The 27,679-nt window shown below is 42.7% G+C and overlaps 2 protein-coding genes across 3 annotated transcripts in view; one reads left to right on the forward strand and one right to left on the reverse strand.

Moving 5' to 3' along the window:
* Nucleotides 1-27,679, reverse strand: part of LOC143292849 (uncharacterized) — a 290,755-nt gene that overhangs the window by 17,721 nt on the left and 245,355 nt on the right. For both annotated transcript variants that reach the window (XM_076603474.1, XM_076603475.1), the window contains exons 141-157: nt 26,668-26,799; nt 21,395-21,580; nt 19,931-20,053; nt 16,467-16,649; nt 14,178-14,300; nt 12,891-13,082; nt 11,771-11,899; nt 10,943-11,125; nt 10,347-10,475; nt 9,150-9,338; nt 8,816-8,944; nt 8,360-8,542; nt 7,770-7,892; nt 2,667-2,858; nt 1,683-1,811; nt 810-995; nt 307-438 (exon numbers count right to left, since the gene is read on the reverse strand). In XM_076603474.1, coding sequence (XP_076459589.1) covers nt 307-438; nt 810-995; nt 1,683-1,811; nt 2,667-2,858; nt 7,770-7,892; nt 8,360-8,542; nt 8,816-8,944; nt 9,150-9,338; nt 10,347-10,475; nt 10,943-11,125; nt 11,771-11,899; nt 12,891-13,082; nt 14,178-14,300; nt 16,467-16,649; nt 19,931-20,053; nt 21,395-21,580; nt 26,668-26,799 — 2,643 coding nt within the window. The remainder of the gene's footprint in view (nt 1-306; nt 439-809; nt 996-1,682; nt 1,812-2,666; nt 2,859-7,769; nt 7,893-8,359; nt 8,543-8,815; nt 8,945-9,149; nt 9,339-10,346; nt 10,476-10,942; nt 11,126-11,770; nt 11,900-12,890; nt 13,083-14,177; nt 14,301-16,466; nt 16,650-19,930; nt 20,054-21,394; nt 21,581-26,667; nt 26,800-27,679) is intronic.
* On the forward strand, nt 22,109-26,017 carry LOC143292850 (uncharacterized). Its single transcript, XM_076603477.1, has 2 exons — nt 22,109-22,950; nt 23,526-26,017. The coding sequence occupies exons 1-2, from the start codon at nt 22,406-22,408 to the stop codon at nt 25,528-25,530; spliced, it is 2,550 nt and encodes an 849-aa protein (XP_076459592.1). The 5' UTR covers nt 22,109-22,405; the 3' UTR covers nt 25,531-26,017.

Here is a 27,679-nt window from a genome sequence, read left to right on the forward strand (position 1 = left end):
CAGTGAAAATACTGAGCATTACATACCGACAAATACTGAAATAAAGGTACACAATACAAGCTCTTGTTTCTTCCACATATAAAGATAAACACGAAATTCTCCTGAAACTCCTAATGCACTCCTAAATGCACACTTTACCACGGGTAAACATAAAAACGTGCAAGAACATGTGAAGACCAAATCAACCTAAGTACGACCTGCTGCACTTTAATCATTTTGCATCCACTGACTCATTCAGATCCTTGTTGCACTTTGGGAGTCCACACCTGACTCACACAGAGAAAAGACTGGATAAAATATACTCACATTGTAGACAGATGTTACGCTCGCGGTCAACTTCTTAGAGATACGGATGAGGCCAGTGAAGGGATTGATGTTGAAGAACTCGTTGGCTGGAGCATCAGCATCGATCTCAAACGTCACCTGGTTTTCTGGGTCCTGAAGAAGGGAGACAACACAAAGGCTGATGGTGGTGCGCAAGCTTCAGATAACGGTACATTCATAATGCTGATGGGTCTCAAGACGATCTAAACTGCGTGCATATTCGTATGTTTGAAAAAACGTTTGTGGCATTGTGCAGAACGTATGGTCAGATCATTGATATATACAGAATTAATGAACAAACACAGGTTTTGGTCTTGCATTGTGCCACTGATGTACAGAATAATTACACTGCTCCTTCTTCCTTATTCTCCATAGCATAATGAAGCATGGAACAGTCCACTCTCCTTGCTCCATCACTGCAAAAATCAAATTCTTTGCCCCGCGCCCCATTCCTAACTACCCTACCCAAACAAAAGAGCACTCACAGTGATGTCATTGTCAGTGGCATCCACTTTAAGGACGCTGGAGCCCACAGCCTCAAAGTCGTACACGGAGTCTGAGTAGGTGTTCTGGCTGAACACTGGAGGGAACAAGTTCCGAAGAACGTTGATCTTCACCAACTCGCTCACCACAATGTCCGGGTTGCCGGTGTCTCGAGCCGTAACCAGCAGCTGAGGAATGAAGCACAAGACCAGTAAATGATGGACAAATGGACTAGATTCGCCTAAAACGACACAAATATAGGCTTATCATATATGTTGGAAGCATAATGACCAACATTCTCTACACAAGTGGCTTTGGAGACCAAAACCACATTAGTAGTAGAAAATATCAGAGAACATATTTCCTCTCTCTCTCTCTCTCTCTCTCTCTCTCTCTCTCTCTCTCTCTCTCTCACGCATCTACTAATAAGTCAGATAGCCGGGTCTCTATATTTTTCCCATGACCATTATAAAATTCTCCTCAATAACAGCACTATTAATCAACTGATTACAGCTTTTTATAGTCCATAAGCGCAGTAGATCATAAGATACGTGCCGGAATACAATCAACTGACACAATCCCTTGTTATTCCCAATCAAAGCAACATTATCTGTGTCGCCATTTTTGATTAGCACTTTAATAAACAGCTCACATCGCAAGTCGACTTCCGTCTCTCCACAATAATGACAAGATTATTTCAGAGCAAGCTTTCCTGCAGTCTGTGCTCCCAGTACATTTTGACAACTTTGAAAGTAAACCTGATATTTATGTCATGATTTTCTCCCCTTCCACTAGCAGGTTACTTCAGAGTAGGTTTTCAACAGTTCTGACAACGTTTGGGCCAGAGGTTGTACAATGTTTTCAATTCAGCTTACAGTGTAAGAAGCGAAGACTTGTGAGTTTCCTGTCAGAGGCTGCCGTACGCTGATGGCACCAGTGTTTTCATTCAAAGTGAAGTAAGTCAGGCCTGGCTGGAAACCCTCCAAGCGGTATCGGATGTTGCCCTGTTGGTCAGACAAAAGCTGGCTTGAAAGATAAAACATGTATAATTTGTACCCTGTTTCTGCCTACACATACACATGCACACACGCGCACGCATGCACACGTATACAAACGAATTCGTACACACAACTAAGTACAACACACACACACACACACACACACACACACACACATATGCTTACTTAATGAGGTACATTTACAAACATACCAGGAGATAAAAATCTAATATGTGTGAAAGTGTTGAAGATGAATACCATTTTCCTACATATGCGTACAGTTTCATGACTTGCGACGCAATCTGATTACGTATGCACAGTAAATTACTCAACAATCAAATCTGAATAAACGAGAGATATTGAGGGGTAATCTGAAAACAGCTAACTTGATCACATTGCGACGGTGTCAAAAACCACTTGCAGATTATGTATTAGAAAGCATGCATCTCAGATGACCATTTCTGTTATTCCTTTGGCTCTTTTGTTGTGTTTAATCATCCTGTTGCGTTTCATGGCAATAATTTTTTTCCTCTCTCTCTCATACACATAATATACATAAAGACACACGCGTGCGCTCATATCTACAGGAAGAAAAAACACAGACAGTGAAACAGAGGTCGACCTAGACACAGACTTCACGACATACAAACACATACACACGCACACATACAAGGAGAAGAAATACAAAGAAACCACACACACACACACACACACACACACACACACACACTAAGGAGAAAAAACAAAGACGGCGAAACAGACCGACCCAAATACAGACTAAACGACACCCACCCATCCTTTTACGCGCACACACAAAACACCCTCTACCACACAATCACTCTCACTACCACACCCACATACCCTGAGGTCTGGATCGATGGCCAAGACCGTGATGACTGTGGTGTTGACGGCCTGGGTGAGTGGCACGGGCACCTCGTAAGGCGTGTTCTGGAACACTGGGGGCCCGCTGTCTCGCAGCACGTTGATGACCACTGTGGCTCGCACAGTCTTCTGGATGGCCGCTGCACGGTCATCCGCTGCCTGGATGTCAAACTGCACAGGGGGAAACAGATCCACGGTGTACTGAATGGGACAGAAAACTGCAGAAACAAATGGTGACTTTTTGCTAGAAGTCCTCATATAAAGAAGCAGATAGAAAGCACAAAGCACCATGAGAGTAAGTCTTTCCTGAATTCAAAATATATCCCAAACGGATATCTGCTTAGATGTTAAGCCACTCGCCCCGCCCCAACTCCGTCTTCTCCTCCATAAAGTCCATCACTGTTGCATTGGAACTCCCATTTTAGATGGGTTTTTTTAATCTCTCTCTGAGGAGGGAAAGTGGCGGTAGTGTGAATAACATCAACATTTTCTTGTGGAAGGCGTTCGGTAAAAGGGAAAGTGTCATTAGCGTTAACTAAGTGGTGAAGATATCATTACCTGTGTGTGGAAGTTGGGGAGGGGGGGTGGGGGGGGGAGGGATTTCGTTTTCTAAGTGGGAGAGTGGGGGAATTTCGTTTAATCAGTGGGGAAGTGCAAGATTAGCGTTTATTAAGCGGGAAGTGCGGTTAGAGTTAGGGCTAGAGTTAACTCTGTGGAGAAGTGGGGGTAGCATTAACTATATGGGTAAGTGGGGATAGTGTTAACAAGGTGGGGAAGTGGGGTAAGCGTTAACTAAGTACAGAAGTGGGAACAGCGTTAACTAAGTAGGGAAGTGGGGGCAATTGTAACTAAGTGTGGAATTTAGAACAGTGTTAACGAAGTGTGGAAGTGTTGATATCGCTAACAAAGTGTAGATATCGTTTAACGAAGTGGGGAGATCGTTAATGAGGTGGGGAAGTGTGGATGTCATTAACGAGCTGTGGGAGTGTGGATATTATTAAGGAAGTGTGGAAGTATGGATATCGTTAATGATATCGTTAACGAAGTGGGGATATCGTTAACAAGGTGGGCACGTGGGGAAGTGCGGATGTCATTAACGAGGTGTGGAAGTGTGGATATTGTTGTTGTAGTGGGGATGTCGTTAACAAAGTGTGGAAGTGTGGGTACCGTCAACGAAGTGTGGATATCGTTAACGAATGGGGAAAATGCGGATGTCGTTGACGAAGTGTGGATATCGTTAACGTGATGGGGAAGTGTGGATATCGTTAACGTGATGGGGAAGTGTGGATATCGTTAACGTTGTGGGGATGTCGTTAACGTAGTGGAGAAGTGTGGATATCGTTAACGTAGTGGGGAAGTGTGGATATCGTTAACGTAGTGGGAAGTGTGGATATCGTTAACGTAGTGGGGAAGTGTGGATATCGTTAACGTGATGGGGAAGTGTGGATATCGTTAACAAAGTGTGGATGTCGTTAACGTGATGGGGAAGTGTGGGTACCGTTAACGTGATGGGGAAGTGTGGATATCGTTAACGAAGTGTGGATGTCGTTAACGAAGAGTGGATATCGTTAACGTAGTGGAGAAGTGGCGATGAAGCGTCAACGAAATGGGGAAGTGTGGATATCGTTAACGAAGTGGGGATATCGTTAACATAGTCGGTCAATTTGAACAGCGTCAACTGAGTGGGAAAGTGAGAACAGTGTTAACGAAGTGTGGATATCGTTAATGTAGTGTGGATATCGTTTGACGAAGTGGAGATATCGTTAACGTAGTGGGGAAGTGGGGATATCGTTGCCGAAGCGGGGAAGTGGTGATTTCGTTAACGTCGTGGGGAAGTGGGCATATCGTTAACGTAGTGGGGATCTCATTAACAAAATGTGAAGTGGGCATATCGTTAACGAAGTGCGGATATCGTTAACGAAGTGAGGGTATCGTTAATGTAGTGGGAATATCGTTAACGAAATGGGGAAGTGGGGGTTTTCGTTAACGAAGTTCCGATGATGTTGACTAAGAATGGGAGATGTGGATTATTGTATTGGATTACTCTTTTTCCCAACAGATTTCTTTGTGTGAAATTCGGGCTGCTCTCCTCAGAGACAGCGCGTCGTTGCATTGAGAGCGCCATCCCCCCCTTTTTTTAACATAATTTTTATTAATTTTTTTTTACACACATGTATAGAGAAAGAAAACGACAACAAAAACAAACAGAACAAACCAAACCGGAAAAAAAGGAAGAAAAAAAAGGAAAAAAAGGAAAAGGAAAACAATACATAAAACACACACATACACACACGCACACACTTATATAAATCTAGCATACACAAATGCTCCCCCCACCCCCAATACAAAGAACAGATTTCGAATCATAACATTAAATACCAAATAATGTCATCAAAATAAACAGATAAACAAAAAATTGTAATGTGTGTCATAGAGTAATCCTGTCTTCATAATCAGTGTCTGCAGCTGGATATACTTTCTTTTTTTTTTTTAGCTGCAAAAGACAGACATAAATTAGCTGACAGGGTAAAACAACAACAGAAGCTCCAGTTGTACGCACATTTAGAATGGACACATTATCACTGTTTACAAGCGACAGGGTTCACACACACACACACACACACACACACACACACACACACACACACACATATATATATATATATATATATATATATATATATGCATGCATACACATACACACTCATACACATGTATCTTTACATACACACACACATATATACATACACATATATGGATATATATCATATTCACTTAATTCATCTCACACCAAATATAATCATTTAAGTGCTGTTATCAAGATTAATAAGTGGTCATTCAATCAAACATCAACGTTTTGACTTATTTCCATTAAATATTTCTGAAATGCGTGAAAATGTGGTAGATTTTCATTAATTTTTTAGTTATAGATGAAAAACTTTGCCAGCAGTATAATGAAGTCAAATACCCTATCCGATTTACATTCTGGATCATTTCCGAATAAAACTATTGATTCATTTAGTGTCATTTTTGAAACACTGACACAATAGCTACTTACCACATAATATTATTCAAAGTGCTTCCAGAAACAGTTAACATGTATACATCTCCAAATGATATGTTCCAGACTATCTCTGTTCTCATTACAGAACGCACATCTGTCACTGGCCTTCATTTTCATTCATGCTAAGACTTGAAGTTGTGTACCTTGTGTAATGGAGAGAGTTACCACTCTTTACTACATGTTAATCATATTGTCTCCTGGCGCGTTGTTTGTTAATTTCCAGTAGATAAACTACCGAGGCAACCATGTATTTGTTCTGTATTGTCCATGTGTTCTGTGTGGCTTATTCAGGATTAAAGAGGCTACGCCAGTCTTGAATAAAAGCTAATTTGTATTTGCACATTTCTTCTGTCGTTGCTGCTGTGTGCACATGTCAAATGATTGGTATAAGGACAGGCCCGGCGCCTCCCCCTTTTTTTTTTTATTTTTTTTTTAAAGGAAGTGTCTGGGTTTGTTCCACTGTACCTTTTATTTACCTGTGTGCTAGCTGAATCGGTAGCGTAAGCATCACTGACTTGAAGTTGTGTACCTTGTGTAATGGAGAGAGTTACCACTCTTTACTATTTGTTAATCATATCGTCTCCTGGCCTCATTATTTGTATAATTGCTAAGACAATGTTTGTCGCTAAGATTCTGTGAACTAACCTGATTTGGAACCATTTCAACTTGACATCTTGAATAGTATTAATATATCTGAATGTTTTTTTTTGTTGTCGCCAATTTGTCTTTCCCCAATTTATTCGCCCACTGTTGACAGCATTTTGGTTTAATTTCGTTATCAATAAGCACATCATAATATAAACTAGTTCCTTTAGTCACAGACAGTAATAGCATGAGGTACCTTGGTACAGTAGCTGTATTACCATTGTCAATATCAATGTCTGTTAGTAAATTGCTTTGTTTTTATTAATTACATACGCGTAACTTATAAAATGTGTGTTAACATTGTATTTAGCTTTAAATTCAGTATACGATAAATACGTCCCATCTGCTTTAAAAAAACAAAACAAACAACAACCTTGTACAAAGCATACATTGTTTAAATCCCACTCATTTCGTCTCGGTACAGTGGAATTCAACTTGAATTTATGAATAAAGAACAGTGGTTTTGCCAGAATATCAACTGCATTTTGCGGTTGAACTTTATTCCGGTAACGTCTATGGGCATCAAATACATCCTGCCAAAACATGTTATCAACTTTTAGAGATGCTAGAAAATGGTTGACTATATTTTTCCATGTCTTTCAGTCTCGGCTATGATATATTTACTTGCGAAATCCATTTGTGCTTCCTGTTGTTGTTTTTTTTAATTTCCTAATCCAGTTCAGCTTTAACGCTTTTGGAAACGTTTCGTTCTGGCAATATAGTACCACCGTGTACCATTCTCTTACATGCCAATTTTCTGTTAATTTTATCCTGTTTATTATATCAAACAAATGTTAAATATAGCATCTGTAAATTGTTTATTGTTCATCAGGAGGATTAGGCAGAAGCAGCCATAAGTAAACGAGTTTTGATAGAATTAGCGCAACCCATTTTTTGTATTTTTTCCTGCCTGCAATTTTATTTGTTTCCCTATCAAAGTGGATTTTTCTACATAATTTTGCCAGGGACAACTCTTTTGTTGCCGTGGGTTCTTTTACGTGCGCTAAATGCATGCTGCACATGGGTCCTCAGTTTATCCTCTAATCCGAATGACTAGCGTCCAGACCACCACTCGAGGTCTACTGGAAGGGGAGAAAACACTGGTGACTGTGGGATTTGAACCACTGCACTCAGATTCTCTCGCTTTCTAGGTTGAAGCGTTATCATTAGGCCAACACTCCACTTTTGTTCACTGAGTCATTAAACAAGGCGAGGAATCGAGAACAGCCTTCACTCTGTGGGGATAGTCCTGACCAAATTAACTTTGATCGAAAAAGATGGGGAGGGACGACGCAGAGGGAGGGACGCGGCGAGACATTTAGACAAGAAAGGTCGGGAAAAGGGCGTGCATGCTGCTGACTGAATCTACATACCGTATACTGCCTCCTGGTTGTGTCCTTCAGGGAGGACTTGAGCACGATGTTCCCACTGTCTGGACTGAGGTAGAACAGGCCCCTTTCCTCAAGTGTACCCAGGTTGCTGTAGATGACCTTGTCCTGAAACATGAAGTATGGTTCGCAGGGTATTTCAGTTTCGCAGCAGGTCGAGTTCATCTCTCTCTCTCTCTCTCTCTCTCTCTCTCTCTCTCTCTCTCTCACGCACGATCACTTACTCATATGTGGGTACACACACAGACACACACAATCACACACACAATGATCAGTTACGCGCATATGCGCACACACACACAAAAGCACAGCGCAGAGCATTTGCTTTGTTTTCCCTCCAACTTTCTTGTATTACGCATCTCTCTCTCTCTCTCTCTCTCTCTCTCTCACTCTCACACACACACACACACACACACACACACACACACACACACACACACACACACACACACACACACACACCCCCCTCAACACCCATCTACTACTTCCCTTCACCTCCCGTGTCGATGATCATCTGGACCTCTCCAACACAGTTACAAGACTGACAAGCGTCCAGACCACCCCACTACACTCACCCCATCAGCATCAGTGGCGGTGGGAGTACCAATGACGTTGCCCACAGGGAAGGCCTCAGCGATACTATATTCATAGCGTGCCTTGGAGAAGCTGGGGCCATTGGCATTTCGCACAACGTTGATCACGAGGTCTGCCTCAGCGCGCTTGTCGGGATACACCGTGTCGTAAGCTTGGATGCGAGCCTGCATCAAACAACCGCGCGATGAAATGGCAGTTTTCATATTTGTTTTGTCCAATGGGAACATGCAGGTCTGTACAACACAAAAGCTTGTGTGTGTTTTAGGGTTACAAGATCATGAGGTGAGCACAGTCTATGCCTCAATAAAAATGTCATGACCACCACCATCATCATCAACGCCATTACCACCATTATCAATCCTGAATGTGTAACAGGAGACAGTCTACACGGGGTCCCCAATACACAAGTTGAAGTGTGAAAAGATTAGCGCACTCACTGTGTACGTCTGTCGTCCGTCAACGTCTGATAGCAGACTGTTCCTGAGCACCAGTTCACCAGTCACCTCGTTGATCTCGAAGAAACTCTGGACTGGGAAGATACCCGCCAGTTCATAGCGGATCACACCCTGAACACAACATTCCAGTTCGCATTGGTGATAGAAAAACAACTCTCATTTTATTATCCACTAACAAAGATCGTACTCATTCACAGTCAACTGTGAAATCCTATAAACAAACACCGGAAAACTTCGGTTATAAATTCAAGAAAATGGGATATTTTCCAGTCCCTAAAATAAGTAAGCAAACACACAGAATGTGTGATGTTCTGACCTCGCGGTCAGCATCCGTAGCGCTGGCGGTGAAGACGGTTCTGTCTACAGCCTGCTGTTCATTGAGAGAAATGGAGCTGGGCAGGTTGCTGAAGAGAGGAAGGAACAGGTCACGCAGCACCGTCACGATCACAGAGGCTGAGGGGAACTGCTGGTTACCGCCCGCGCTGTCTCGAGCTGTTACCGAGATCTGGATGCACAAGAAAACATTTGTAAAGGCATGGGATGAAGAAGATTCAGTGATATGGAAGAGAGAGAAGTACATCATGGAAAATATAGGAAACTAACTTATGAACTGACTGAATTAACTGAATAAACCGATTAAAAAGAGAATAAACAGACAGTAGAAATACAGCTGAATTATAAATGTCTAACAATTCAACAATCATAGAAACATTTTTTCAATCATGGAAGTCACAAACCCTTCAACCACCACAATCACGAACCATTCAACATTCGGATTCATTAACCTTTCGAATGTCACATTTACAGTTCTTCTAACACTCACACTCGCACCGTTTCAAACCTGATAGTGACAAAAACTTCAACCTTGCCAATGAGAGAAGTCACAAAGCTTTATCATTATTATTGCTTATAGTCCAGCCGACCGCACAGGGCCATATCAGGATACACAACTACACAAATATCCCACCGCGTTAAACACAAAACTGTGACACAAACGAACGAAACGAAAACAAATCCACACACATTAAGATTAATCTACAAATCACAGTTCATGACGTTATCTTTAATCGTTTAGCTCCTCAGGGCAAATACAATTAGGCTGTGCTGAGGACATCTGCCATTCCGCTTAATTTATCATCCCCAGATTAAAAAAAAATTCGCAAAAAAGGACAAAAACAATACTTCAAAGCCAAGAATACATAAAAAGGCCATGTAGGCAGATAACACTGCAGAATGGACAGCTTGTGCCCATCCTTGTGCTTGCAATATCACTACCTAATCGCCAGAGCATAACAGCACAGACAACATCACAATCTGTGGAAAAGAGAAAAAAGTGTCAAGAAATAAACAGAGCAATAGAAAAGAGGAAATTTCTAGCAGAGAATTTTCAGAAGGCGGGGATGCTATTTATACTGAAAGACCCTCAGCATCCCACGGAAAAGTCACAAAGCTGTCTGTCCTCCCAGTCTCAACAAGACCACACGACCAACAGGTGAGGTGCAGAACTACTCACCGTGTATTCTGTTGTCCGCTGCAGGTCGTTCTCCAGGGACTCCCTCACGCTGATCAGGCAGGTGGTGGGGTCAATGGCAAAGTACCTCTGAGCGAGAGAATCTCCCGAGATCTGGCACGTCACGGTGTTCTGTTCGAACAGAAAACGACGGCTGCTTAGCACACTGAATGACATAACGTACAGAAAACAGCTGTTACTGTTGATAATAGGTTACGCTGAATAACCATGAAAGTGATTCATGCTCCTTATAGAAGTAAAATGGACGTGGATCTATACTATGACGCACATATAAAAGCATAACGACAACGACAAGCGCCTGAAGGATCAAATGTTAACGTGACAATATTTTTTTTTTTTATATTTACGAGAACTGCACATCATTACAGCTAGTGAACTCCACAGTTACATGACCACACCACGTGTTCTCACAGTGCTTACTACTATCCAAATATCAACTGTGCTCCTGACAGAGCAAGCAGTCTTTACAGCCCCCCATAGTCAAAATACAGGACCACACCTCATGTTCTCACTACTATCCAAGTATCAGTTGCACTCATGCTACAGTGACCACAGCCTTTATAGCTGATCATACTTACGCCATCAGGATCGGAGACGTTGAGTCTTACGATGTAGGTGTCAACCACAATGTCCTCTCTGACTGTCTTGCGGTAGACAGACGGGAAGAAGACTGGCCTGTTCAAGTTGCGCAACACAGTGATGAACACCTCCGCTGTGGCAGTCAGGTAGCTGGCTGCAGTGTCATAGGCACGGATGCGGAGCTGCAGGGACAGAAGGCAGACAGTCAGAACACACAATGCTTAATAGTATCGGACCTTTTGCAACATCACAACAATATGCATTCGTGATTTTTTTCAACTCCAATCCTTGTTATGATAGTTTAAATTCATCAAGTCTATGCATCACTTCACACATATATTTTCCTATGTTTCAATCGACAAGTACACAATACTCAAACTCCTTTGGCAATAGCTAAATAATAGCTTTCATTTGACTGATACACATGGCCTTTCGTGTCTTTCCTTTCTTATTAATTTCAAATGGCCAGAATGATTCTATTCTGATTTCTGGCTAATTCTTACATCAAAGGTCCTTCCACGTAGGCATCACCCCTTTCCATTAAAAGAACAAAACAAACAACGACCCAACAGGAGGAAAAAGACTTCATTAAATAATATCACGCAGAGGTCCAATATCATTCTGAAACGTTTTGATCAATTTTATTTGTATGTGTAAATTTAAGAGTCTCTTACATACTGGTGGTTATCAATTCAAGAAACACCACGCAAGCAATTGCTGTTTCCCTGTTAAACGCCAACGTATCCTCGATTTCTAGGCGATACATGTGTGTCCTAACTTATTTGTTCATGAGAATGGTATCCATGAACGTATAGAACGCCACGTACTGTGTAAGCAGCCAGTCGAAGATTGTCGGCCCTCAGATCTTGCACAACACGCACTTCTCCAGTTACGTTGTTCACATCGAAGAAGCTGGGAGCTGGGTAGTCGCCGACTACCTCGTAAAAAATGCGACCCTGAAATCAGATCCACCCATCTCATGTCTGAACCTCGTCCGAGAGTGAAGAAGTAATGCATTAAGTGAGGCTTTGTAACACCTTTCCTAACCTCAATGCAAATAGCCAGATCTTTTTTTTTTTCAAATTGTTGTAGAGTTTCCACTACTTTTCTTTTTCAATCTGTTCAAAAGGTGAATGCTGTTGTCAGATTTGTTTGGATTCATTGTATCATTGTGTGTGCGTGTGTACGTGCGTGTGTGTGTACGTGTGTGTGTATGTGTGTGCGTGTAGGATGAGGAAGTGTGTGTGTGTGGGGGGGGGGGGCGGGGGGCGGGGCGTCCGTGTGTGTGTGTGTGTGTGTAGGATGAGGAAGTGTGCGTGCGTGCGTGCGTGTGTGTGTGTGTGTGTGTGTGTGTGTGTGTGTGTGTGTGTGTGTGTGTGTGTGTGTGTGTGTGTGTGTGTGTGTGTGTGTGTGTGTGTGTGTGTGTGTGTAGTATGAAGAAGAGGAAATTTGTTTAATGTACCGTCACACATACTGGTGATTGTAGACATTTTGTTAGAGTATTGATTTTCACATTTGAGTATTACCGTTTGGAAAAGGATGTAGGGCATGAATGGTGAGTTGGGAGGGGGGATATATATATACATATATATATATATATATATATATGTGTGTGTGTGTGTGTGTGTGTGTGTGTGTGTGTGCACGCTCGCGTGTATGAGCAGGCGCGCTTGTGTGTGTACCTGTGTGCGTGGGTTTGCGTGTGTGTGTGTGTGTGTGTGTGTGTGTGTGTGTGTGTGCGTGCGCGCGCACGCGCGCGTGTGTATGTACGCACGCACACGAGCGCATGCGAGTGCCTTCGTGTGAAGGTGCGTGTCCTCGCGAACAAGCTTGACCACGACAGGTTAGTTTGCAGATATAGATTCTTCCTTTCTGGACATGCGGGGACCCATTTTTCATTCATTCCATGAAGACACAAGCGTGTCATGATCAGGGCCAGGGACTTACCACGAGGTTGGTTCGCGTGGCCCTGACGGTGAGCAGTGAAGAAGCGACGTTAACGTTTTCTGGCACCGTGGTGGAGTAGACGGCATTCTCTGTGAAGACCGGGACGCTGGTATCCCTGGTGACTCCCACCAACAGCGTGGCCTGAGCCACCTGGGGTGTCGGGTACCCGTTGTCCGAAACGGTCACTGTGCACTGTTCACGGAGACAGAAGAAAATATAATATACCAAGACAAGACTAACCTTATTAGAGACGTTTGCTCAGGTGCATTATCACAGCAGAATGCTATCTCATAACACAGTGTAGCACGGACAAGCATTCACAGCTGGATGCTCCAGCCCCTACCCCACTTACTTCAGACCTTCTCAATTATTAATGAAGGAAGGAGGAAATAAGGGAGAGAGAAACAATGGAGAACAGACAGCTGAATTCTCCTACACTGCCCCTAACCCATCCCCGCTAGCTATAGGTGTCGGGAAAAGGTCTGCTGACAACACAGCTGACTGTCTCAGATTTTCTCCCTAGCTTTAGCAATAAATGAAAATTACCATGAATACGTTTGGTGAATTAGATACAAAGCTCGACTGTTGTAGCGAATAAAGGAATCACGATTTTGGTGCGCGCACGTGTGAATGCACCCCCCCCCGGCCCCCGCACCCCCTCCTCTCTCTCTCTCTCTATATATATATATATATCTCTCTCTCTCTCTGTGTGGGTGGTGGTGGTGGGGGTAGGGGGTGGGTGTGGTGTGTGTGTGTGTTCATAGTCTCGCGCTTGTGCATTCAGTGTAGTGATGCGAGTCTCAACAGCTTGAGTGTTTGGGCTGCTGTTCATTTGCGTTTCTTGGTTTGTACAGATTGTTGTAATTAAAGCTATTCATATATATGATGGAGTCTCATACATACATATATATATATATATATATATAAAATTATATATATGTATACACACACACACACACACACACACACACATATATATATATATATATATATATATATATATATATATATATATATAGAGAGAGAGAGAGAGAGAGAGAGAGAGAGAGTTAAAAAGAAAACCTACCCTCGAGACACACTTGCTGGAGAGGGAGCTTGTGTGTGGAGGAGGGGAACGTCGAGGAGGGCAAGAAACGCAGAGAGAATGGGTGCGAATTAGCAAACAAAATGCCCACAAAATTTTGAAAGTTTGGACAGAAATGACCTTATCCCATGGCGAAATTCACACCAGATACAAGCAACCTGGTTTAAAAGAAACCAACGAACAAATCATCGGGTTCAACTTACAGTGAACCGAGTCTCTGGCGCGTTGAGCAGCTGCCTCTTTAAGACCACGACTCCAGTGTGACCAGCCATGTAGAAGACCTCTTGACAGCGTTCATCACTGGTGAGAGTGTAGGTCAGACGATCCTGCAAACCAACGCCGTCATGTGGGGGCTGGGCCAACACTATCCACATCAACAACAATGTCCCTAACAACATAGTTTTCAGAAACATCATCAGCAAAATGATAACAATATCATCGCCATCGTTACATCAATTCATGAGCAGAAACACATCCACGACTTGCACATTATTCCCAGACTCCCCCCCCCCACCCACCCCAACCCCTCCAAAAAAAGAAGAAGAAAAATGAAAAAAAAAAAAAAAAGATTTTCTGGCGTGCCAAAATGTTGTTTGGGAAGGCTATTGTTTTGATCTGCAATGACTGCCTAATGATAAAGGAGGTAAAATTAGATGGAGGAACTCGCTCCCATCTTCTTCTGCGTTCACTCGTATGTACACGAGTGGGCTTTTACGTGTATGACCGTTTTTACCCCGCCATGTAGGCAGCCATACTCCGTTTTCGGGGGTGTGCATGCTGGGTATATTCTTGTTTCCATAACCCACCGAACGCTGACATGAATTACAGGATCTTTAACGTGCGTATTTGATCTTCTGCTTGCATATACACACGACGGGGGTTCAGGCACTAGCAGGTCTGCACATATGTTGACCTCGGAGATTGTAAAAATCTCCACCCTTTACCCACCAGGTGCCGTCACCGTGATTCGAACCCGGGACCCTCAGATTGACAGTCCAACGCTTTAACCACTCGGATATTGCGCCCGTTGCTCACATCTAAAGCCCCCATTCGTGTCCCTATTTTTTCCTATGCGAATATTGTACTTGCTGTATAACACTTCAAATAAAGAGCGGAAGGCGTGGAGAATGTCTGGATCCATTCATGATGAGATTGTTTCATATATGTTTAACATTGTTGAGAGCAAGAGAAACAATATGTATGGTTAGTCTTACTAATTTTTTTCAAATGTTAAAATCAATCTAAATAATTTATTGTTTGAATTATCTATGGAGATTACGACTTTGCTGTATATATCTGTCAACCTCTCCATTTTCTTTTTTCTACAACTTGCAGATGCTGATGTTCACGTCAACGTTTACGTTTACCACGGGGTCATACACAAACACACACACATAAACATGCATACGTGCTCGCGCGCGCGCGCGCGCGCACACACACGCGCGCGCACACAACAGAATAATTACATGGACTTTTTGTATACGCAAGTCAAAACGCAGGGTACCAAAACATACCTAACAATCCCAATTATATGTTTGTCCACCACAAGAAACAAGTAACTGTCGAAATGAAATTTGTGTGTGCTGGAAACGGAGCAATTCAAGCGCCCACAACGATGGGCATTTCATTGTTTAACAATCATAGTAGAGACCAATCAAACTCCCTCTGTCTTCATCAGGACGTTCTGGCTGCACTGAAAGGGTCTCTCTCTCAATAAGGGCGGAAGCTGAAGAAGCGGGTCGCCCATATACGTGTTGCAAGTTAAGTTTTAAGAACGGACCGAAGATTCGTTGTTTTTTGATCGTTCGTGGACATTTTAAATTAAGTGATAAAGCCTATAAACAAATCATAAATTGTAGCATCTTCCTTCGCCTCCTTTCACTGGCATATTACCCCGCGTGCTAATTAATTATGAATATGCATCAAGAGAAGACGCTGCTTCGCTCTGTTTACAGATAAACGACCATTTGGGTGAATGCAAATAGTGTAAGACCTACACACTGGCTGTAGCTTTTCTATGCCCAAGGTTATGTTTTAACATGTTATAATATGTTACATGGGCGATATCAGTTTAAAAAAAACAATGTAATACATTCAGACTGATGTCCCGTAACCTGACAGGATTGTGCTGCTCTTAGCAGATGCGTACAGTAATGTAATTTCCATACTACGCAGAAGTGCCGATAAAACGATTGTTAGTAATCAGTGTGTCAGTATGATGCCAGAAAAAAAGCTCTACCTTTTGTGAACAAGAAATAAAATGCAACAACCGGACTGTGGAAATATCTGGCAATATAACTCTTATTCCTACTGTCAAGCCAATTTTGGCATTGACAAATTATAAACAGAGAAAATGAATGTGTTAAAAGTTTTACACACACATCCACACCCCACAGTGTTGTGACATACACAACATGCACCAAACCCAAGCAAACTTTAACACCATGAATTCCATACAGAGTGGTAAAATTTCCATTAAACACAAGACTCACCCCATCTGCATCCGTAGCCGTAACAGTAACGAGCTGTGAGCCAATGAGTGATTGCTCAGAGACTTGCACTGTGTAGGTCTGGCGTGTGAAAACAGGGCCGTTGACGTTACGTCGAATGGTGATGGTTACGTCTTCTTCATCATACTGCAATGGGTTGGCGTTGTCTACGGCTCGGACACGGAGCTGTGATGCACACAGGAAACAATGCTGAACTGTGCCGAGTGATTGAAATAAGAAAGTAAAAATGTACTAAATTCAACTGAACTTTACAAGATGATAAGCACACAAAAACACAGAGATAAATTTTGAGTCCAGGATGCGTCTTTGGGTGTGTTGCTCTAATTACCTGACCAACACTGCAAGTGTCTGTATCTCTCGGTCCTGGTAAACGCCGGGATATCATTATGACAGAAAGCGTAGAGTACAGCCATGTCACGCAGTCCCAAAACAAAATGGACCTCCATAGCAACATCGTCATCGTCATCGTCTATCATCACCAATATGAACAAAACAGTCTCAAAGTCTGTGGCTTTTCATGCCCTGCTCTCATGGTGACCTCAGTTTCGATACCCCTCCACTTCTGTGCTTGGGGTGAGTCCTGTCAATGAATTCAGGGTCGGCAGTTTCATGGGGGCTGTTGTTTGAAGGACGCGGTGGCGGTCTCCACTCTGGGAGGGACGCTCACTCAGTCTGGCTCCGCGACTAAGCCATTATTGTCGTTAGTAAGTGGCTTAGTAGGTGGTGACCTAAGTACGTTAAATCAGAACAGGACCACTGATAACCACCAAAGTGACCCAGCAGCAGTGCAGGGTCTCCTCTGGTGTGTAGCCTCCTGGCGACCTAACATCGATGGTTCCCTGCGGACTGCCGACGCTGGAACTGTGACGGACGAACCCGGGTGTGGCCGTGTATGGGGGATTCTAAATGAGCGGCGTGGGAGTAATGCCACTGAAACGTTGCAGATGATGGGGCAGCTAAAAAAAAAGGGAAGGGAAGGAAGCATAACGATCAGTCCAGCCTTACTCTTACCCTTAAAAAGCAATCAGGGGTGTAGGAGGAGTAGGAACGAATTAAAAAAAAAAAAAAAAAAGATCTTCAATGAACACTAGGCCTATAAATTTGCCGTTCTGTGATCCATAAAAGGGAGATTATCATGCGCTGCAAACGACAGCTGTTTCGTTTTCTCAAGAGCTTTTCTGGCTTGCTACTTGCTCATGGTTGCACGCCGAAGACTCAAGCAAAGCAGCACTTCCCACCATAAGGTAGGAACCACTTTTGTTTTAGATATGTCTCTCAAAACAAACACGAGCACCTATTAAAAATAAACAACTTAAAAACAAAAACACAAAACAACCCCCCCACCAAAAACAAAAAAACAACAACAAAAACACAAAAACAAAACACCACCACCAACAACCAAATAAAAACAAATAAAAAACAACAACCAAATACAAAACAAAAAAGAAGACATCCTCCCCCCAATAAAAAAAACACCCAACAACAACCACCAACCAACCCAAAACAACAACAACAAAATTGTGGATAAAATAAATAATAGTCTAAAAATCTGTTAAGGCTGCTCTCCATAGAAACGTATTCATATGCGTGATGTATATAACCAGTAGTTAATTCATTCATCAATCCAAACACGGTTTGTAATGATCAGAGTTACTTTTTTTTGTATGTATCACGAATGGGTAGAGAGAATTAGCGCCCTTTGGAAAGTCCCATTTCACTAATGGGCGTGTGTACCTTTTGCACTGAGGACGGTGTTACTTTGATCTGTTACATACGGGCTAATAGACTTTGTCACTCAATGCGCTTATTCTCTAACACTTCTTGAAGCTGCTTGACGGACTGCACTTCATTTAAAAGGACCAACGGCAACAAAAGGGTTGTCCCTTGCAAAGCTCTGCAGAAAAAAATCCACTCTGATATACTCATATATGTGTGCGCATGATTGAAGCCGACTGAATGAAACAGGAAACAAATGCTGAGCGTCAAAAGGCAGCTGTTTAGTCGGCTCTATCCAGTTGTGCAAATGACTGTGTGTGGAAAGCTCTTCAGTTTGGTCTGACCGAAGAAAAGCGCTATATAAGTATCAACAAAAACTGGAAAACGGCGCAGCATGACGATCAAGTCTGTCCCAAACATATTCAGCTGGATCTTAATGGGGTGACATGGGTGGCAAGGGGACATGGCGACTGACAAGGGCAGTCTGGAGGGAGTGGTCTGTCAGTTGAGCAGCGTGGTTTGGATCATTGTCCTGTATAAAGGCCAGGAGACCGTACTGCTGGTTGAAGCTCTAGCTGGAAGCGTTACTCATCTGCAAACAAGAACCTCATCCCCCGGTTGACATGTCCACTGGCGCTGATCAGCCTGCTGGCTTTGTGCCTGGACCACGCCGTGGCTACTGTCGAGTGCGACGTGCAGGTCGATACAACCTCATTTCAGTATCAGCCGAACAGTGTGGTCACTGATTCTCAGTCAACCAGGTAGTGCTTCGACTGTTCTTTGAGCAGTTTGAAAATGATTCCTCAGAGGTCTTCTGATGAAACTATCCTGTGCAGAGTTACCCAAGGCCCCCCCGAACGAAACCGATCTTGATCGATAGTTCCCTGTGAAGTGCCGATGCTGGGTCTGCAAAAGACGAACCCGGGTGTGACTGTGCACATTGAGAGCCATCAAAAGAAAAAGCCGATCTTGAGTGTTCCCAGTTGTAAGGTAGCGTCTCTGAAGTGTGCTGGTGGTGTTCCTTAGGTCACCGAAGTAGTATGCAGCTTTAGATACAGGTAAACCAACCTATAGTTAGTCCTATTGATTTTCGGCGAGATGCAGCATGGTAGTGGAGAAATGAAAACATTCAGTTTATGCATTTTCGTTTTCCACTGTGCATCAAAACTCTGACTTTGGAAAGACACGGACAAGTATGCACTATGCCCCATAAAGGACAAATTAAGGTATGCAGAACATACGCTCCATGCGTTTCAGTCACTGCTGTGGCTAACATTTGCCATTACTGTGATGTCATTTATGCTGCAGAAACACGTGTTATGCGTTTATCAGCAATATTTGCATCTGTGTCTGACTGCCTGTCTGTCTGTCTATCTATCTATATCTATGTACAGTTTGGAATGGAATATTCATAAACCACATAAACCTGGCGAATAATAATGAAAGTCATAATGACATTAACATACATGGCGAAAAAATAAATGATAAAAGGGAAAACCCTAGGAGTTACCAGATGACAAATTAAAGCAAATGATTACTAACTTATATTCTTCTTCTTTGTTAGTTTGTGGGCAGCAGCTCCCAAGTTCACTCGTATGTGCACGGGTGGGCTTTTACGTGTATGACCGTTTTTTACCCCGTCATGTAGGCAGCCATACTCTGTTTTCGGGGGTGAAATAACTAAAATCAAACGTGTGCTGAATTCCTTGCACTTTTCAGGAATCACATACCACATAGGACATGGACCGGTCCGTCTTGAGGTCACCGCGCACCGTAATGGCTCCGGTGTTCGGGTTCACAGCGAAGAAGGTGGGTGCCGGAGGCACTCCTACCACACTGTATACGATCTGACCCTGGGAACAAACAAGGTCTTGCATCAAATGTGAAGACATGTTTTGGTGTACGTTGTTGGTTTACATTAAGCACTTTAAAGAATACATTCAAAGGCATGTAAGTTTCACACTGCATTCATACACACACACACACATGCACGCAAGGGTGCGCACATGCCTACATGAACAGCAACTTGCAAAAAAAACAACAAAAAAAACAACAACAACAAAAAACAAAACAAAACAAAAAAACAACCCAAACATGTGTATCAGGCATGAGGCATGTCCAACGTACATGGCTCAGAACATCTTTTTTTTCCTGATGATTAAGCATGAAGTTTTAGTTATCTGTGTCACTCAAGGAATGTATGCAGCAAACACAAAACAAGACTGTTCAAATTCATAAATCAACTTCACTTCTCTCTCTCTCTCTCTCTCTCTCTCTCTCTCTCACAACACAATCACACACACACACACACACACATATATATATATATATATATATATATATTTGTACATATATATATAAATAAATACAAAAAAAAAAAAAAAATATATATATATATACTAACACACACACATACACGTACATACACGTGCGCGACAAACAAGCCAACGACAACAAACTAAGCTATAACATTACTATCACTGTTTAAGACGAGACACTACAAATAACCATCTCTCCATGAGTACACTGTCACGCAGTCCAAAGAAAACGATCCGTCAACTAGATGCAAAAGGTGGCTGGAATACTTTTTGGAAACTGAAGTGTGTTTCTCTATCCCCTTTTTCGTTTGTCAGAACTTTTAAAACGTTATTTTCAAAGCAAGGACAATGATAACAGGCTCACTAATACACTAAGTCACTTTAAAACCCAGAAATAACTAAACATCTACTGTACTCAAAAGTGAAGGATAAAATATCCGTGTTTAGAAAAGACACTGACAGGTCCATTGCAAGAGGTACACCTACTGTGTACTGAAGAAAGAAAAAGAAACACCAACCAATAGAGCATGAAGGAGAAGAAAAGAAGAAGAAGAAAAAAAGATGACACATAACTTCCATGTCACTGAAATAAAGAGAAAGCAAAAACAACAACCCCCCCCCCCCCAATAACAAACCCCCCAAAAAACCAAAAAACACAACACAATTTCGTCTCCACGATGACAATTCTTGCCACGATCACGATATTTTTGTCAGTGACGATGACGATGGTGGTCATGATGGTGCAGACATGACGATGATGATAAGTGGGACAGATAAAAACTATCACAGTAAGTTGTGGATATATCTGTACCAGTACAACAGGAGGATGGAAGTAATGATCACACCCATTATGACGATAACGCTGATTAGACCAACCTCCAGATCCTGATCCACAGCACGCACAGTCAGAACAGTGCTGTTGATACTGGCGTTCTCTGTGATGAAGGCGCTGTACGGGGTGGACACGAACTCGGGTGCAAACTGGTCACGGGTGACTAGCACTGTGACGCCAGCAGTGGTGGTGCGGGCCGGACGACCGCTGTCAGTGGCTAGAACCGAGAACTGGAGCAAGAAAGTCAATGGGTGTGGTCATTAGAGTGCTATGGACATGGGTGCTTTGCTGATGAATCAAAGAAAGGGCAAACAGAGAGACAGAGAGATATGACTTATTTATACAAGGACCATTCCTTCTCATGAAGGTGTACAAAGCATAAAAATCACTATGTGAGCACAACAAGAAACCCAAACAAACCCCTTTTCTGAACTTTATTAAGTTTTAACTCATTGGATCTGCCTTATGCAAGCAGATGGACAGTTCGTTACATTTTCTTTTTTTAGATGACAGAAGCACACTTAATCGAAACTGATGATGTCTATAAACCTTAGCAGGTGTCAAGCAAGTTAAAACAAGGCAGCATAAAACAAAATGCCATGTTCATTTCCATTTCAGCACGAACGACAAATCAGTTCTGATGCAGAATTTTTCCGATGCGGACTGCTTCCTTTAACGATAATGACGCTGATAAATTCTAAACCTTGTCAAGTGTCTAAATCACAGCGTACTCAACTACAGGCCTACTCAGCGCGCGACTGGGGGCTTGGACTGGGGGCTGAACAGCCAGCGCAGTCAGCCGTGCGCTCGCGAGCGCTGGGAAATGATTCAATTTACCGCAAAACAAAGGAAAATGTAACGCAACGCGTCAGTCCGCATAAAACCACTTGATTATCATTTTTTTCACTATTATACCCTTCATAGTATTAATAAAAATTATCTTTCATTAATTAAATTACTTATATTAGTTGTATTTGACGAGTTAGCTCCATGTTTTGTTCGGTGTGTTGTGGTGAACCGTCTTTCCAAACAACTTCCTTTCATTTGAATGGCTCATGTTTACATCGTGTTTGATTGTGAAAATGGGCAAGAAATGTTGTGTATTCGGCTGCAAAACGAACTACGATCTTGCAAAAGGTTGTGACGAGAAGGAGAAAGTTTCTGTTTATCGATTTCCATCGAATGAAAGCGACAAAGACTCGTGGATTAAAAGAATTCCAAACGACAAGTTCGTACTGACGAAGAATACTGTGATCTGTGCACTTCACTGGCCCCCCGGCTTCGAAACTGTCTCAAAGAATGGAAAGTTGCGACCGAAATTTCCACCCTCTGTGTGGCCTAACGTTCCATCAAGTCAAGTGCCTACCCCACCACCCCCTCCTCGCTCAACAACACGTTCCTCAAGTTCCGTGAGGAACAGGGTAGAGGATCAGCAAGAGGCATTCAACTTGAAAGACAGTGTGACTTTCGAAGAATTGAAACAGAAGTTGTTGTCCGGCGAGCCGGATTTGCCTGCACCTGTGATTTCATACATGGACGAGACTGTGCTTCATATTCAAGCCAGGAAATTTGTGAATGGGATTCCTCTATTTGTAACAAGGTGAGAGAGTCTTCAGTTTTCAAGCCCCCAAATTTGAATTCACTCCCCACTGATAAAAAAAAAACAAAAAAAAACCCAACAATAATAACTCACATAGATTAAATCCACTCTAAAAACTCACCTTTTTACCAAAGTATTCATGTAGCCTTCGGATAGTTGTCACATATTGCATGTGTGTGTGTGTCAGTGTGTGTGTGTGTGTGTGTGTGTGTGTGTGTGTGTGTGTGTGTGTGTGTGTGTGTGTGTGTGTGTGTGAATGTATGTGGTGTGTGCAAGGAGCTTAGGTGCATGTGTATTTGTGTGTGTGTGTGAATGTATGTGGTGTGTTTGTGTGTGTGTGAATGTATGTGGTGTGTGTGTGTATGTCACTCTGTGTGTGTGTGTGTGTGAATGTATGTGTGTGTGTGTGTGAATGTATGGTGTGTGTGTGTGTGTGTGTGTGTGTGTGTGTGTGTGTGTGTGTGTGTGTGTGTGTGTGTGTGAATGTGAGCGCCGTGAGTCCTCACTGAGGAGAACAGCGCCTTACAAGAAGAAATATTTATTAATATTATATATATTTATTTATTTTTAACCAGAATTGCACAAGACCAGAGCTTTGAGACTTTCCACTTGGGTGTGAAGTGTACTGTTACAACCCTGTCTAAGAACAGAATCACCGCACTGAAGACTTGGTCAGCACTAGAGGAAAGTATCAGATTTTTGAACTGTCTAGAAATGGACCACAAGAAAGTGATCATCCAACAGCAGATGCAGGCCATGGGATCACAGCAAGTAGGGAAGCCAATGTACACACCTGCTGTCATCATCCGAGCATTCACCTATTTTGCCACATCACGGTGTTTGTACGAGACCCTGCGCCATGATCTGCAACTCCCATCTGTGCAGACATTGACTCGGATAACTTCCAAAGTGGCAAGATTAGATGAGACAACATTCTCCAGTGCAGTATTCGCCAATCTACAAGACAGACAGAAAATGTGTGTTCTTTTGCAGGATGAGGTGTATGTAAAGAAGTCCATGCTATACCATGGTGGGCGAGTGTTTGGCCGCAGTGTGGACAACCCTCAGTGTCTTGCAAAGACTGTGCTGGGCATGATGGTTTCGTGTATGTTTGGCGGCCCAAAGTTCTTGTCAAAGATCTTGCCAGTATCAAAATTGAACTCGCAGTTTCTGCACGACCAGGTTCAGCTGTGTCTGGAGGCCATCAACTGTGCTGGTGGAAATGTAAAGGCAGTCATCTGTGACGGGAATAGGAACAATCAAGCCCTGTTCAAGATGCTTGCTGGTGACCCCCACAGGCCTTGGGAAACTGCAGGAGGTGTCTTTTTGCTGTATGATTACGTCCATCTGCTGAAGAATCTCCGTAATAACTGGCTCACTGAGGCTACAGGAGAGCTGACTTTTGAAGACAATGGTGTGCAGAGGACAGCAAAGTGGAGACACCTTGTCAACCTTTACAAGCTCGAGTGTGACTCGTTGGTGAAGATGTCAGACTTGGACGAAGTGGCTGTCTCACCAAAACCCATCGAGAGGCAGAAGGTGTCTACCTGTCTGAAGGTTTTCAGCGAAAAGACCCACCAAGCCCTGCTGAACCACCCTAGACTGGAACAGACTGATGAGGTGAAGGACACTGCGGCCTTCATACTTAAGGTGCTGACGTGGTGGAAAATTGTCAACGTTAAGTCCGAGTTCATGGATGATCGGCGGAGAGATCCACTGCAGGCTGCCATCAGCAACCCTAACGATGAGAGACTTAATACTGTGCTTCAATTTGGAGAGATGGCCCTAGAGATGTCTGGCAAGCAGGGGAAGCGACAGAAACAGCTGACACGGGACACCGCGAGAGCAGTGCATCACACTTGCAATGGACTAGTCAGCCTGTGCAGACAACTCCTTCTCTCTCCTGCCCACGACTACATTCTATTTGGACAGTTCTCCACTGATCCCTTGGAGAAAGAATTTAGCAAGCTGCGCCAGGGGTCAGGGGGGACATACTTTATCAACGTCCAGCAAATCATAGAGAAGACCAACATCAACAGGTCCAGGCTCCTTCTCTCCCTTGAAGCGGAGGCAGCCCTTGAGGTGGAGGAGCCAGGGCACTCTTGCCCTGACTGTGTGTTCAATCTTGAACAAGATGAGAAGGCATGCCAGGCGGTAGATGACATTGAGACGCTAGAGGACTTGGTCTCTGACGAGAACAAGTCAGTGCTTGTATACATCGCTGGCTATGTCACAAGAAAAGACACTGACTATGAAGAGGGACAAACATCTTTTTACTTTGATAAATATGGCCAGTACACAAAATCACTTGACAGAGGAGGTCTAAAGGTGCCGTCTGACAGGGCCTGTCAATGGACAATTTTTAGTTTCATCATCTTCAATGTGGTCAAGAACTCTGTGTGCCGTCATTCATTCATGAGGATAGCCCTGGCCCTGTCTGACATGTACGAGTTTCACATGAAGGAGAGACATGCTAGGATAGTAGCCAACATCCTCATCAAAAACTACTGCAGAGATGCCACACCCCGTTCGACGAAGGAACCTGCCCTCAAGAGACTGAAACTCTCCGAGACATCATAGTGATAATCATTCGAGTATACCAGGTTAGTGTTGACTGCTGTTTGTACCTGTCTGTATTTGAACTGTTCTTTTTGTTTCTGTGTTTGTTCCTTTGTCCTTTTATGAATGGATTAATTAATACTGTGACATTGCCGCATGAACTTAAAATGAGGGTCGGTTTGTATCGGTGGGGGGGGGGGGGGGGGTAGCACATTTACAGTTAATTTGGCCATAAATTATGGAAATCATGCATGGTTTGAACATGCCAATTGCCAAGATTACAAAAATATCAACCTGAACATGTAAGCAACTTGCTACACCTTACATTGGCAAACAGAATCCAATTCAAACGAAAACATAGAAATAAACTTTAAAAAAATATATATATCAAAATGCATCAAACTACCAAAAAGATGCATTCTGCAAGTGTATAAACCAAAACAATGAACTTTCTTTGGATATGGACATGAAAAACAGCTGCAATTGATGTTCAGTAGCTTGTACCCAGTCAGCCCCCAGTCCAAGCCCCCAGTCGCGCGTTGTGTAGGCCTGTAGTTAAGATCGCCATGGTCTAAATCTATTCGTGGGCAAGTTTTAACATTGACAACACTATAAAAATATCATAAAGATACCGAATCTATCTCTATTTTCTAACAATGAAAGTGCCACTCTGCCTTTTGTCCACAAAACCACATAAAAAGTCACAAAATTCAAATTTACCATTCACCTTGTAACGAAATTGTGAAACCGTAAGTATTTTTTTCCGTAGCATCAAAAACACTTAAAAAATGTTGTATATTTGCTTGGCAACCTTATCATCCGTTTTCATTAATTTCTACCAGTAACTAATAGAGAGAGAGAGAGAGAGAGAGAGAGAGAGAGAGAAGCATTCAAAACGTGAGATACAGGATCTGATCGACAGATGTGCAGACATAGACAAAGCCGGTAACATACAAAAGAAAAACGTAACAGTCCGCCATAGCAAGCAAAATGGGAAGCTGCGTGGGAAGAAGAAGAAGATGAAAAAGAAGAAGAAGAAGAAGAAGAAGATGAAAAAGAAGAAGAAGAAGAAGAAGAAGAAGAAGATGAAAAAGAAGAAGAAGAAGAAGAAGAAGAAGAAGAAGAAGAAGAAGAAGAAGAAGAAATGAAAACATTTACCTGGAATCGAGTGACTGTAGACTCCGTCAGAGGACGACGCAGGTAGATGACACCCTTGGTACTGTCAATGTAGAAGAACGACAAGGCAATGCTGTCGATGCCGATGCCAGTGATAATATAGGAGACGGTATCCTGAGAAGAAAAAAAAAACCATCCCGAGGAAATGAAAGCAACAAGTCATTCAGATTGATAGAACCATTGTCACACTTCCACTTGGGTTGTAAGTTCGCCTTAACTGAAGTATTTGATTTCCTATCATTATCGTTGTTTATGACAGTGCCAGAGTAAGATGCCTGAGCGCTGAATTTGACCGACATTCTTTAGTTTGCTCTTTTAAAGCCACACGCTTTCTCTCTCATTATATTTTGAGAAGACTGCATATGCAGCAGAACAAAAGTACACCCAATTCGATCATGTTGAATGTGCATGTCTGATTCATTACTTTTGCTTTGAACTTGTTTGTTATAGTTTGATTATTTTGATTTTAAAGAAGATTTTTGATAGTTCTTGATGTTCAGGTTTGTCCGCATGTTGTTTATTCAGAACGTCAACGCATTCGGTGTGTTAACAGCTCAGAAATGATGGGGGACAGTCTTGATCGAAACCTGAAGATGATGCACTGCAAAACCTATCAAACAGGCACCAGATCTGATCTGCCAAGCAGACACATTCGTCCTGTGTTCAAAAGAACCCCAAGAACACCGCAACCAAGTGTCTAGATTCCAGCACAAACTGACAAAAAAGTATCAGATATGTACATCCATCCTAATAAATTTGGCAAAACGCTGCTTACACAATTGATAACATATTAATTCTATTATTTGTGGTCATCTTACAAAATCCCTCTCATCCTTCCATGCAGACTTCCAACAGCCCAGTATACAAACTATTGTCTTGTCTACTACAAAGCTGCAATTCATTTGAAAGCTGAATGCACAATGAAACACTAACGCACGTTGTCGTGGGATTTATTCCTTATAGACTGCTGGCAGGTCAAGGTAGGTTTTTTTTT

Source organism: Babylonia areolata, chromosome 18 (assembly GCF_041734735.1).
Source record: "Babylonia areolata isolate BAREFJ2019XMU chromosome 18, ASM4173473v1, whole genome shotgun sequence".
Taxonomy (NCBI): Eukaryota; Metazoa; Mollusca; class Gastropoda; order Neogastropoda; family Buccinidae; genus Babylonia; species Babylonia areolata.

What these genes read in the sequence shown, in the direction of transcription:
- LOC143292850 (XM_076603477.1), top strand. Translation starts at nt 22,406, where the DNA reads ATGTTTACATCGTGTTTGATTGTGAAAATGGGCAAGAAATGTTGTGTA. An exon ending in ATTCCTCTATTTGTAACAAG is followed by an intron (nt 22,951 to 23,525) that starts GTGAGAGAGTCT and finishes ATTTTTAACCAG; the next exon opens with AATTGCACAAGACCAGAGCT.